This window comes from Chamaea fasciata, unplaced genomic scaffold (genome assembly GCF_029207755.1).
Source record: "Chamaea fasciata isolate MVZ Bird 193981 ecotype frontalis unplaced genomic scaffold, bChaFas1.0.hap1 SCAF_26, whole genome shotgun sequence".
Taxonomy (NCBI): domain Eukaryota; kingdom Metazoa; phylum Chordata; class Aves; order Passeriformes; family Sylviidae; genus Chamaea; species Chamaea fasciata.
The window spans coordinates 1,728,118-1,740,118 of NW_027094111.1; the positions used below are offsets into that span (position 1 = coordinate 1,728,118).

At 65.2% G+C, this 12,001-nt stretch overlaps 2 protein-coding genes across 2 annotated transcripts; one reads left to right on the forward strand and one right to left on the reverse strand.

The window, feature by feature from the left end:
* Positions 1-157: 157 nt before the first annotated feature.
* TMEM54 (transmembrane protein 54) lies at positions 158-2,676 on the forward strand. The gene is made up of 6 exons (XM_066204285.1): positions 158-363; positions 873-1,066; positions 1,390-1,449; positions 1,587-1,775; positions 1,859-1,993; positions 2,114-2,676. Exons 1-6 carry the CDS (start codon positions 351-353, stop codon positions 2,204-2,206), a joined length of 684 nt encoding a protein of 227 aa, XP_066060382.1. The 5' UTR covers positions 158-350; the 3' UTR covers positions 2,207-2,676.
* HPCA (hippocalcin) lies at positions 2,442-4,385 on the reverse strand. The gene is made up of 3 exons (XM_066204286.1): positions 3,924-4,385; positions 3,247-3,352; positions 2,442-3,024 (listed from the first exon to the last, which is right to left on the reverse strand). The coding sequence occupies exons 1-3, from the start codon at positions 4,299-4,301 to the stop codon at positions 2,927-2,929; spliced, it is 582 nt and encodes a 193-aa protein (XP_066060383.1). The 5' UTR covers positions 4,302-4,385; the 3' UTR covers positions 2,442-2,926.
* Between the last annotated feature and the right edge of the window lie 7,616 nt (positions 4,386-12,001).

Sequence of the window (12,001 nt, forward strand, 5' to 3'; positions counted from 1 at the left end):
GCCTGGGGAGGTGGGGATGGCTGGGAAGGGGGATGAGGAAGCCTGGAATGGTGTCTGGGCACGGCATGGCATGGCATGGCACAGCATGTCACGGCACGGCTCTGGCTTGGCAGCACGGGGAGGGCACAGGGGTGGGACACGCAGGAGAAGGTGGAGTTATCCCTTTGTCCCGGGGAGCTGGTCTGACAGGAATTGGAGCAGCAGGTGGGTGGCTCCGGTGTCCTGGTGCTGCCTCGTCCCAGCCCTGCTCCCACCCAGGCCCCGATGGATCCCAGTGCCCGGGGGCTGAGGGCAGGGCAGCCCCCCGGGGCACCCAGGGGCTCTGCTGGCCTGATCCTGGCCCGGTGAAGATGTGCCAAGTGGGTGAGTCTGGCTCTGGCGTGGGGATCACAACGGGAGGGCTCCACCTCTGCCCTCCTGCCGGGGAAACTGAGGCAGGGAGGGAGGGAGAGGAGCTGAGAGACTCGGATGGGGTCACAGCAGGAGCTGGGCTGAGCACTGGGTGGTGATGGGTGTGTGAGGGTGGGTTCCAGAGGGGGAGCAGGGTTAGGGTGCCAGAACCCAGCCCTGCAGCTGCCATTTGGGGACAGCTGCTCTCCCAGAGCCTCCTCATCACTCCGAGGAGCCCCAGCTCTTCCCAGCCCCACAGGGTCCCTGTGTCCCCATGGCCACTGGCCCCACACCTTTGCTCCAGTCCCACGAGAGCTGGCTGCACCAGTGGTTTGAATACCTGGGCTACCGGTGGCTTCCCACGTCATCTCCTGCCTCATCCCCCTGCCAGCGTGGGGCCACGTCCTCTGGGGCTGGCCCCGAATTCCCGTGGGGCCAGCTCAGTGCTGGCCACCCCACACCCTCCTCCCCCCTCCTTTCAGGCCACCTCGATCCCGGCAGCCAGCGAAAGGTGCTGATGAAAACGGGGCTCATCCTCCTCATCCTCGGGCACCTCAGCTTCATCACCGGCGCCCTCGTCCACGGCACGGCCCTGCGCTTCGTGCTCGGCGCCCGCGATGCCACCTCCCTGCACTACGGTGTCACCAACAGCGCCTCTGTGGTTGCTGCGCTGCTGGTACGGCTGGGAGCGGGGCTGGGGACACGGAGGGGACGTGGGGAGGGGCTGGGATGAGGGAGGGGTGGGCTAGGGATGCGGGGTGGGAAGGAGATGGGATGCGGGATGGACACTGCTCTGCCTCCAGTTCCCCGCTCCAAACAAGCATTGCTAGCGCAAACCCAGGGAGTGAAACACTCGGGGGCTTTGTTACTGGGTGAGGCTGTGGGAGATGAAGCACTGGCCCCTGGATGAGCTCCCGGGGACAATGCCAGCAGGGAAAGGGGACCCGTGTCCCTGGGGCAGGTGCTGCTCCTCGCTGACCTCCCTGTCCCTCCTCACAGACCATCTCCTGCGGAGTCTCTGCCCTGCTGCTGTCCCGCTACCTCGGCCCTGCAGCCTTTGTAAGCACCCCCGGCCCCTCTGCCAGCACCCAGGGGGCTGCAGCCCTCCCAGGGACCCCCACGCCCCCTCTCTGGGGTCCGTCCTGGGGAGGGCACATCCCTGAGTCCCCGCTCTGCCGCTTCTCTCCCTCCTGCAGAAATGGGCTCTGCTGTCCCTGAGCGCCTGCAGCAGCCTGTGCTGCCTGTGCTGCCTGCTGGGGCTGCTCGTGGCCATCGGGCTGACCCTGGGCAACCAAGGCCGGGTGTTGCTGGCCCCCTGCTCCACCACCAGCACCGCCCTCGACCCCGTCTCCCGCGAGTGTCCCTTTGATCCCACCCGCGTCTACGTGAGTCCCCCGTGGGCTGGGGATGGGGACGTGCCGGGCATGGGGAGGATGAGCAAGGAGCTGATGCTCCCCCTGTCTCCCAGAGCTCCACGCTGTCCCTCTGGGCCGTCTCCCTCCTGCTCGAGGCCACGGAGATCTTCTTCAGCATCCGCTGCCTCCTGCTCACCCTCGAGCTCCTCCGCCTGGGCCGCTGCTGCCGTGGGATGCTCCGGATGAAGGTGATTTCTGATTCCTGGACTCAGAAATCAGGGACAGACCTGCCTGGGCTCAGGGGTGGCTGGTGGATCCAAAGCTTCCACGCCTCCGGTCCCATTCTCATCATCCTCTCTGGCTCCCAGGTCTCTTTGCAGGCAGTGTCTGTGGAGAGCCCCGGCCCCGGGCAGTGCCTGGGCTTGCTGAGACTGGACAGTGTGGAAATTGCCCGGCTCTGAGGGATAAATGGCCCTGTGGACGTGTCCTGGCTGTTCCTGCCCCATTCCAGCACCACCACAGGACCCAGCTGCCTCCCAGGATGTGTGGACACATCCCCTGGAACACGAGCCCATCCCACGGCCTTGGCTTGCCTGGGGCAGCAGCGAGGGAGGAAACTGGGCTGGATCCAGACCCTGCTAGGAGGAACTTTCCCCAGGGGTTCCGTGTCCCCTTTCCCAGCACGGACTGCACTGACACAAACTTTATTCTGCAGGTATTAAAGAGCAGAAGCACGGCCCCACCCCGCGGCCCCACCCCCTGCACTGGCCGTGGGGAGGGGGCTGACCCAGCCCTGCCCGTGGGGGTGTCTTCACGCGGGGCTGGGTGTTGGGGACCCCCCCAGCCACCGGGGCTTTGTCCCCTGGGCTGTGTCCCCACGCCTGCCGGAGACGCAGCAGTGGCTTGGCCACCAGGCTGGGCTGTCCCCCTGCTCCAAGCCCCGGGGCTCGGGGGGACCGTCCTCACTCAGGGCAGACCCTGCCTCCGTCCTCCCACCAGTAAAACCAGCGCAGGAGCCCCCCCGGGGCTGAGTCCCCTCACCCCAATATCAGCCGGGCTCCAGCTCTCATCCCACGAGGGGCCGTGGGGGCACAGCGGGGACCGCAGGGGCCGGGCAGGGGACAGTGACCATCTGCAGGGTCGGGGGTGGCGGGGGGGAGGCTCTGGGGGGTCCGTGGGGCTCAGAACTGCATGGCCCCGCTGGGGTCGCACTGCAGCAGGCGCACGATGGACGGGTCGCTCTTGGCCCCTCGGATGAACTCCTCCAGCGAGAGCTTCCCTGCGGGGAAGAGGACACGGCTCAGCCACCTCCCAGCACCAGAGACCACCCAGCACAGCCCGTGGTCACCCCCCCACCCGAGGGGAGCACCCTGGGGTGCCCCTGAGCCCCTCCACACCAGCAGACGTGAGCCGTTTAATCAGCGTGCGTGCGGCTCCTTCTAAGAGCCCTGGATTTAGCCATGAGACCTTTCCCTAATCCCCCGCGGCTCCTCTCATTTACCGTCGTTATTAGTATCCATCTGTCGGAAGATTTTGTCCGTCCTTTTCTCCGGGGTGGATTCGTCCTCAGGCATGTTCATCACGGAGGAGACCATTTTGTAGATGGCCTGGGACGAGGAGAGGGGGTGAGGGTGTGAGGTGGGCTCCTGGCGTTGTCCACCTGGGACAGGCACAGAGCTCTGGGCTTTGCTTCCTTGGGAATGGGGCTGGCGTTTAACGCCCTTCCCATGGGATCAGGCTGTGGGGGGCTTCAGCTCCCAGCACAGCCAGGGCTGGGGCTGCTCCTGCAGGGAGGGTTTGGCCACTGAGATGCCACTGCAGTGGCCGTGAGATCTGCCAGGTTGGGATTTGGGCGAGGAGAGCATCTCCTGCCCGTTTGCCAACACCACCAGGAGTGCTGGGGGACAACTGCCAGCCCTGGAAGCAAGGGAAGAGTCCCGGGATGGGGTAACAAAGGGACATCCCCCGGCAGGGAAGAACTCTGGATAAAACTCAGGATAAAACCATCCCTGCAGCCACAGCTGCAGGCAGCAAGGAGTTCATCCCTGCTACCGCAAAACCCTGAGCCGGGGGTCCCAGAGGGTGAAACCCCCAACCCACCCGCACCCGGGGGAGGTGACAGCGACCGCGGTGACACCCGGGGACACTCAGCCGGAGCCGCGGCGGGCCGCCCGGTACCTGCACGATCTCCAGCATCTCCTCCCGGCTGATGTAGCCGTTGCCGTCCAGGTCGTACATGCTGAAGGCCCACATGAGCTTCTGCTCCAGCTTGCCGCGGGAGGTGACGCTCAGGGCGATGATGAACTCCCTGAAGTCGATGGTGCCGTCGCCGTTGGTGTCGAAGGTGCGGAAAACGTGCTCGGCGAACTTGGAGGCGTCGCCGTAAGGGAAGAAGTTGGCGTAGATCTTCTTGAACTCCTCCACGTCCAGCATGCCCGAGGGACAGTCCTTCAGGAAACCCTTGTACCAGCCCTGCAGCTCCAGGTCGGAGAACTCCGTGTTTTCCCGCAGGTCCTGGAGCATCTCCGGGCGGAGTTTGCTGTTCTGCTTCCCCATTCCGCTGGGACTCGCCCCGGGAGGGGAACGAGCTCTGGCCGGGCTCGGAGGGTCCCTCTGTGCTACAGGAGGGGAAAGGGACGGGGCAGAGCTCCCTGGCAGCCCCCGGACACCCGGCCGGACGCCGATGCTGCTCCCTCCATCCCCGCTGGCCGCTCTGAGCCGCCGGGGCCAGCCCCGGGGACCACCCAGCGCCAGGCAGCGCCAGCCCCCTCCTGTTTGCGTAATAAGCCCTTATAGCTCATTTGCATAATTTATAGGTGATATAAAGGTGGGATCAGCGGGGCAGAGCGGCCCGGAGGAGGGGAGCGGGGTGGATTCGGCCCCGGCAGAGCCGCGCCGGCGGTTCTGGGTCCAGCCCAGCTTTGGGGCTGGCCGGATCTGGGTCAGATCCCTCGGAGGAGGGTTATTTTCAGCTCCTCCGCTGTCTCCGGGAATATTTGATGCCTCCGGCGGGCACTGGAGCCCCAGGAAGGGCTGGGGGCGGCTCGGGGCTCTGTCGCTGCCCCAGGGTGTCCCCAGCCCGGGGGACCCAGTGCCCCCCGGCAGGATCAGCCCCGAGGAGCTCAGAGGGGAGGGCGTCCAACACCCGGGCACGCACCCCGGGTCCCCACGCGGGGGACTCTGTGGTGACCTTGACCCACTGCCACCACCCTGCGGTGGCCCCCAGGCTGTGTCGTGAGCCCTCCATGGGAGAGGATGGGCTCGGGGGGATTCAGGGGGGCAGTGGGGGCTTCACTGCCTGGAACTGCCTTATCCGGAGTAGGGAGAGGCCGCAGCACCCCCAAACTCCCCCAGGATCCCTTTGGATCTCAGGGCGAACAGGACTCTCCAAGAGGAGCAGCCAGGTAGGGCTGGAGCCCCCAGTGACAGGGGGATGGGACCCCACAAAATCTCTCCATCACTCCCCACCCCGGCTCCAGCCCCTCTCCAGCAACCCGAGGAAGGATCTGCGTGTCCCCCACCCCACTCAGGGGTCTCCAGTTTTGTCCCCCCCGGGCTGGCACGACCCCACCACCCCCAGTGCCCGGGATCCGTGATCCCTCCTCATTTCCCGGCGCTGGGGAGGGAACCCGTGGGGGGCTCAGCGCCCCGAGAGGGCTCTGCAAGGACCCCCCCCAAAGCGGACACCTCGGCAAGGGTGGTTGGGCACCCCCAGGGAATCCTCTCCGGGGCTGGGGAGGGCTACAGGGGATTCCCCCCAAACCGGACCCCCCCGGAGTGCCGGGGACACACCCGGGGGAAGCCCCTCCCGTGGGGAGGCTTTACCGGACACCCCCGAAAGCAGCGTGGGGGACACCGAGCACCCCCGAAGGATGCGGCGGCGCGGGGCTGGCTCTGCAGCCGCCGGCGGGGACGGACGTGCCCGGGGCTGGGTCCGTGCCGGTGCTCCGGTGTTCTCCGGTTCCTCGGTGTCCCCCCGCTCGTGTGTGCGTGTGTGTGTCGCCCCCCCCCCCGGTCCCTTGTCCCCGCCACCTCCTCTTACCTGCCCGGAGACGGCCGCTGTCGCCGCTGCCACCGCAGCCCGGGAGCTCCCGCCGCAGCGCCGGGAGGCGGCGGGGAAGGGGGGGACACCGGCACCGGGGGCAGCACCGGCAGCGGCCCCCGGGACCCCCCACCCGCCCCGGGACACCGGGAGCCCCCCGAGGCATTGTCCCAGGGAGGAGGAGAGCTTGGGGTGCGGCCCCCGGTGCCCCCCGAGAAGGGGCTGGGGAGAGAGGGAGGGATGGGGGGGCTCCGGGGGTACTGGGAGGTCTTGGAGAATGGGAGCACTGGGGACACTGGGAGCACTGGGAGGTTTTCAGGCACTTGGGAGAACTGGAAGGTTTTGGGGAATGGGAAAACTTAGAGCACTGGGAACACTGGGAGCACTCGGAGCACTGGCAAGTTCTTCAGTGCAAAGGGAACACTGGGAAGGAGCACTGGGAGCACTGGGTGGACTGGAAGGTCTTTGGGCACTGGGAACATTGGGAACACTGAGAAGTCTTGGGGACTGAGAGCTCTGGGAGCTCTGGGAGTACTGGGAACACTGGGAGCTCTGAGAGCACTGGGAGCATTGGGAACACTGGGAGCACTGGGAGCATTGGGAACACTGGGAGCACAGGGACTTTCTGTCTCCACTGGCCCGAGCAGGTGCCAAGCCAGGCTTTTTGGGGCTAGAAAGGAACATTTTGGGTTGAGTGCCCCCAGGACCCAGACGAGGGTAGCAAAGCACCCCCAGACACTCCAGCAAGGAGCGAAGTGGCTCCCAGAGCACTGGGAAAAGGCTCCAGTGGGGACAGATGCTCTCCATAAGGAGGTGCCATTCCCAGCAGGTTTTCCTGGGCCGTGGGGAGCAGATGGCAGGGGGCAGATGGGAGCAAGAGCCACTCTCCTTGGAATTACACAAACGAAAAAATGCATCAAGTGATTAAATCCACGGCTCCACCGCTGGCCTGGGGGAACAGGAATGCTCTGGGGTGGCCACTCCAGGATGGGGAGCTGCAGAGAAGGAGCCAGAATGGGGCTAATTCACCCCAAAATCTCCTGGGCATTTAAAAACTGTGGCTGCCCCCACCCTGCAGGTGTCCAAGGCCAGGTTGGACAGGGCAGAAGGTGTCCCTGGGTGAGTGACACTGGGTGAGTTTAAGGCCCCTTCCAACCCAAAACAGTCCCTGACCAGTGAGGCCGAGGGGCTTTGGGCACCCACTGAGGGACACCTGGCACCTCCAGGCCTAAAACTCCAGCCTGAAGCAGGGCAGGAGACAGGGACCAGTCCTGGCAAAGCATCCGAAATCCAGAGGTGTGTTTAGGAACTCCACTGGGCACCTCGTGACCAAACAGAGCTGGAGAACAGGAGCAGCCCAAGCCCTGAGGACCACAGGGACCTGACACGCCACAGGAATGAGCAGTTCCTATGAATAAACCTGGGAAGCCTCCCTGAGCCCCAGGTTTGTGCACTGGTATCAAGCCCAGTGCAGCGTTTTGGGAATGGGATTGGGCTGGAAACACGGGAACTGTGGGAGGGGAGATGCTGCAGCAGTGTTCTCTCCTGCTTAAGAAAGAGATTTGGAAAGGGAGGTGGGATGGGATATGAGCAGGAAGGCGAGGAAAAGGGAGACGTTTGTGCCTTTGGGAAGGTGTCCTGGAGGGCTGGAGCTGAGCACCCCACAGGCAGCAGAGCCAGGGCTGGGGGAGAGCGGGGGCCCCCAAGGTGGGGCTGCCACCTGCCCTCAGATAATCTTCATATCTATTTTAATCCCCCTGGGCATGAGTGACTGAGGCGCAACTGACGCAGGCTGATTTGAAAGCATCCCATTTCCGACTCCAACCCGACCCTAAACCCACCTAATCCCCGTGCTGGAAGGGATTGTGGGAGGGAGAGGGAGGATAAAACCCGTGAGGGGGGCACGGGCAGGGACACCAAACCCCCAGTGATTCACAGGGTCCCCAGCACTGGGGGCAAACACCCCCCAGCTCATCCTGCCTGGCTCCCACCCCAAAATATTGTGTCTTTTTGCAGGAGCCCCCTCCAGCACCCCTTGCCACGCAGGTGGGCACCACAGCTCGTGCTCCCAGGGATCAGGATGTCCTGGGGGTGCCAGGGCAGGGCCGGGGTGGGTCCCTCTGGCCCTTTGGTGCTGAAATAACCACGAGGGCCGCTGTGACACCGTCCCAAAGCTGCTGGGGACAGACGTGGGGTGCCTGCCTGGGAGTTCCCCCTCGTTTTGCTCCTCTTCCTCCTCCTCCTCCTCCCTGCAGGGATGTCTGTGGGAATTTCCTGCGTTGCCATGGCAGCCGTGAAGCCCCCGAGGCTTGGCTGCGGCAGAGCACGGTGGGGTGGGGCTGCGGGGGACATCCCGGCAGGGGAGGGGACACCGCGGTGTCCCTGTGCCCCAGGACGGGGGGTTCAGGGCTGGCAGGACACCTCCGTGTGTCCCGGCCAGTGTGTGATGCCCCCGGCGGGACCCCTGCCTGTGGTCCCCGGTCTGACGGGGCTCGATGATGCTCAGGGTGCCCAGAGCTCGGTGATTTGGGGTCCAGCATCAGCCTCACCGCCCTCATCAGCCCCGAGTGCCCACGGGGAGCACCCACACGGCCAGGGTGGCACGGAAGGAGCCCAGGTGTGGCCAGGATTGGCTGTGGGTGTGCCCGGGGAGGTTTGGTGCTCAGCACACAACGGGCACCACCCCTAAAACCTTCCGGGATACCGGGACAAACTGGGAGAGGGCAAAGCAAGAGGGGCTCAACCCCAGTGAACGCAACCGGGGTGTCCCCAATACCCCACAGACCCCTCCCCGCTGGCCTGCGCTGACCCCGGAGCGTGTCCTTGTCCCCAAAACGTGTCCCTGTCCCCAAAGCGTGTCCCTGTCCCCAAAGCGTGTCCCTGTGCACACCCCCTGGCCCGCCCGAGGACACGGGGAAGGTGAGCGGGCCAGGGTGGGGCAGGGGCTGCGGGAATAGCCGGGGATTAAAAGCAAATACCCAGATAATGAGGATCTTTGGTAAAAAGCCCATTTGTATGATTTAAACCTCTAATAGGCTTCCTGGAATACAAAGCCCTTTGTGGTGCCCCATCTCATCTGGATCAGGAGCCACTCTCCGCCTAAATCTTGACTTAGCAGCGCGGGGATGCGGGGACGTTTCATAACGGAGCTGCCCCGTGCCGTGTCCCCGTGTCCCCGTGTCCCCGTGTCCCCGTGTCCCCGTGTCCCCGTGTCCCCGTGTCCCCACGTGCGGTGCCGCCCCGCAGCACGTCCCGCTCACCTCGCCCCGCCAGCCAAGGTCGGGGCTCCTGGGGACACCGTGCCGGTCCCCGTGGGGCGCTGGCACCTGGACACGTGCCCTCAGCACGGTGACACGGCGCTGGGGACGTGTTTTGGGGCACTTTGGGCACCACAGGCGTGTCCCTGAGCCGAGCCCGCGGCCTGGCCGTGCCTCAGTTTCCCCGGTTTGGGAGCACAGCTGGGTTCTGCTGAGGGGTCAGGACATGCCCGGGGTGGGCTGGAGGGTGCAGTTCGTCCCTGTTGTGTCCCAGCCTGGGGACTGAGGTGACACTGCCGTCCCGGGGAGGTCACGGCCCCGCAGGAATGGGTGAGACTGGGCGGGTCTGGGGCTGGGAGGGCGCCCAGAGGGGTCTGGACCCAGACTTGTCCCCCCGCTCTCCTTAAGGAACGGAGGGGTTAAACGCCATCCCCGGTGCCACCAATGCCACCGGTGCCCCCGGTGCCACCTCTATCCCATTGCAGCGGCCCCGGGCTCCCTCTCGTGGCTTCTCGCCCCATCTCATGGGGCGGCCGAGGGACCCTCGGAGGCGCGGAGGGGCAGCGGTAGCCGGGACAGCGGGGTCGGGGGGCCTGGGCGGGGGTCTCCGGGCCGGGGGGATTCCGAGCGGGGGGACCCCAGTCCCCTCCTGGCCAACCCCGGCTGCCCTCAGCCCTCTGCGGCAGAACCCCCGGGACGCACCTGGGCGCGGGGCCGGAGTGCGGGTTCTATCCCGGGGGTACCGGGGGGATGTTGGGGGGTCCCGGGCTGTGCCCCCCATCCTCTCCCGGCGCTCCGCGGGGCCGGACCCGGCGCGGTGTCGGCAGATGGCAGCAGCGGCTTTCGGCAGCGCAGGGATGCGGGAGCTCCGCGCACTCCCTGAACCCCCTGTACCCCCTGTACCCCGCAACCCCTGCACCTCCTGAACCCCTGTACCCCAGAATCCTGCACTCCTGGCACCTCCTGAACCCTCTACACCCCCTGCACCCCCCGGACCCCTGTATCCCGCACTCCTGGCACCTCCTGAACCCCCTACACCCCCTGTACCCCACACCCTTTGCACCCCTTGAGGACAGGACCCCACACCCAGCACGCCCCGGATTTTTGGGGGACCAAGACCCCAGAGAAGCTGGCAGTGGGTGCCCACGCAGGTGATGAGCTGCCATGGGGTGCAGGGAACCTTCCCCCCGAGGGTTTGGGGTGTCACGGGGTGACAGCTGAGGGACGGGGGTGACCCAAGGGCACCTGGGGAGCGGCGGCAGAATCCCCCAGATCTGCCAACACCCCCCTGTGCCACCATAACCCCCCAGGGCCGGGATTGTCCCCCTTGAGGGACACCCGGATCACCTCTGCACGCACCCATTTCCCTCGTGGGCTGCACAGAAACGGCCCCGCACCACAGCGCTGGTTTAGGGACGGTTGTTTCGGTGTCACAGAGCGGTGGGCGCGGTGAGGGTGAGGTGGGGCAGGGCTGGGTGTGAGCGGTGGGACAGCTGGCCGCCTCCCAGGTGTCCGTCTGGGGGCCGGGAGAGGGAAGAGGAGCGTCTGCGGAGCCTAAGTGCGTAATTAGAGCCGGGGCTTAATTGGCAGACGGGGGACGCGTGACGGGCGTCGTGTGACTTGAATAGTGATGGGCTGGGGAGGTGCAGGAGGCTCCGCACTGCAAGGAGAGCTCAGAGGGGACCTGGACACCCCCCCAAAAAAAAGCTTTGCCCGGAGGTGGGAAAGGAGAGGGGACAGGGAAAGGACAAGAAGAGCATGGGCTGTCCCGGGGGCAGCCAGGACCTGAGCCCCTGGAGGGGACCTCAGTGAGGTGGTGGTGACATCCCAAGGCACCTGCTGATGTCATAGGCTTGGAAAAAGAGCAACGTTCCTCCTTCATATGGAAAGGAAGGAAGGAAAAAGCCAAGGAATTGTGGTGTTAGCTGTGCTCAGCCTCTGGAAAAATACCAGGACACAGCCAAAACCCTCCTGGGAGGCAGCGGGATGACAGGGACCAGCCTTGTCACATCTGCCAGGAGCCACTGGGGAAAAACACCGCCCATCCCACGAGCTGGGGCCCAGCCCTGGCTCCCTGTCGGCCCAGGATGGCGTCCCGGCAGGCAGGGAATCCTTGGGTTTGTGTGCCCATCCCTCCATCTCACTGCTGGGGGACTTGGAATTCCCTCTGCAGAGACAGGGAAGCGCTGCTGCTGCTGCTGGCATGGAGGCACATCCTGCTGGGACCTCGGCTTTGCCTTCCTGGAGCTGTTCTGGCATCACTGGTTATCAGAACTTGGGGTTTGTGGTGCTGCTCCAGGTGTGCAGGCCATGGAGGAAGCACCATTAGGAGCCTGAGCCCAGCAGTGTGTCCTGCCCAGCCTCATGTTCTGACAAAGAAAGGCCCAGGGGAAGCAGCAGCCCAGCCTGGAACCATCCCTGCATGGCTGTGCCCAAATCCCACTCCTTCCATCCCAACAATCCCTGCATGGCTGTGCCCAAATCCCGCTCCTTCCATCCCAACAATCCCTGCATGGCTGTGCCCAAATCCTGCCCCCTCCATCCCAACAATCCCTGCATGGCTGTGCCCAAATCCCGCTCCTTCCATCCCAGCAATCCCTGCATGGCTGTGCCCAAATCCTGCCTCCTCCATCCCAACAATCCCTGCATGGCTGTGCCCAAATCCCGCTCCTTCCATCCCAGCAATCCCTGCATGGCTGTGCCCAAATCCTGCCTCCTCCATCCCAACAATCCCTGCATGGCTGTGCCCAAATCCCGCTCCTTCCAGCCCTGCCATGTCTGGCTGGATTTGGGGGCCCCCCAAGCTCAGTGCAGGCAGCTCCAGTGAGGGGCTGAACCCCTGAGCTCCATCCCGGGGCTCCCACTCCTCCCCTGCACTTTCTCCAGCGCTGAAGAGATGAAATTTTAATCTGCTGCCAGGCAGGAGATGAAAGGGAGGCCCCACAGGCATTTCGCTG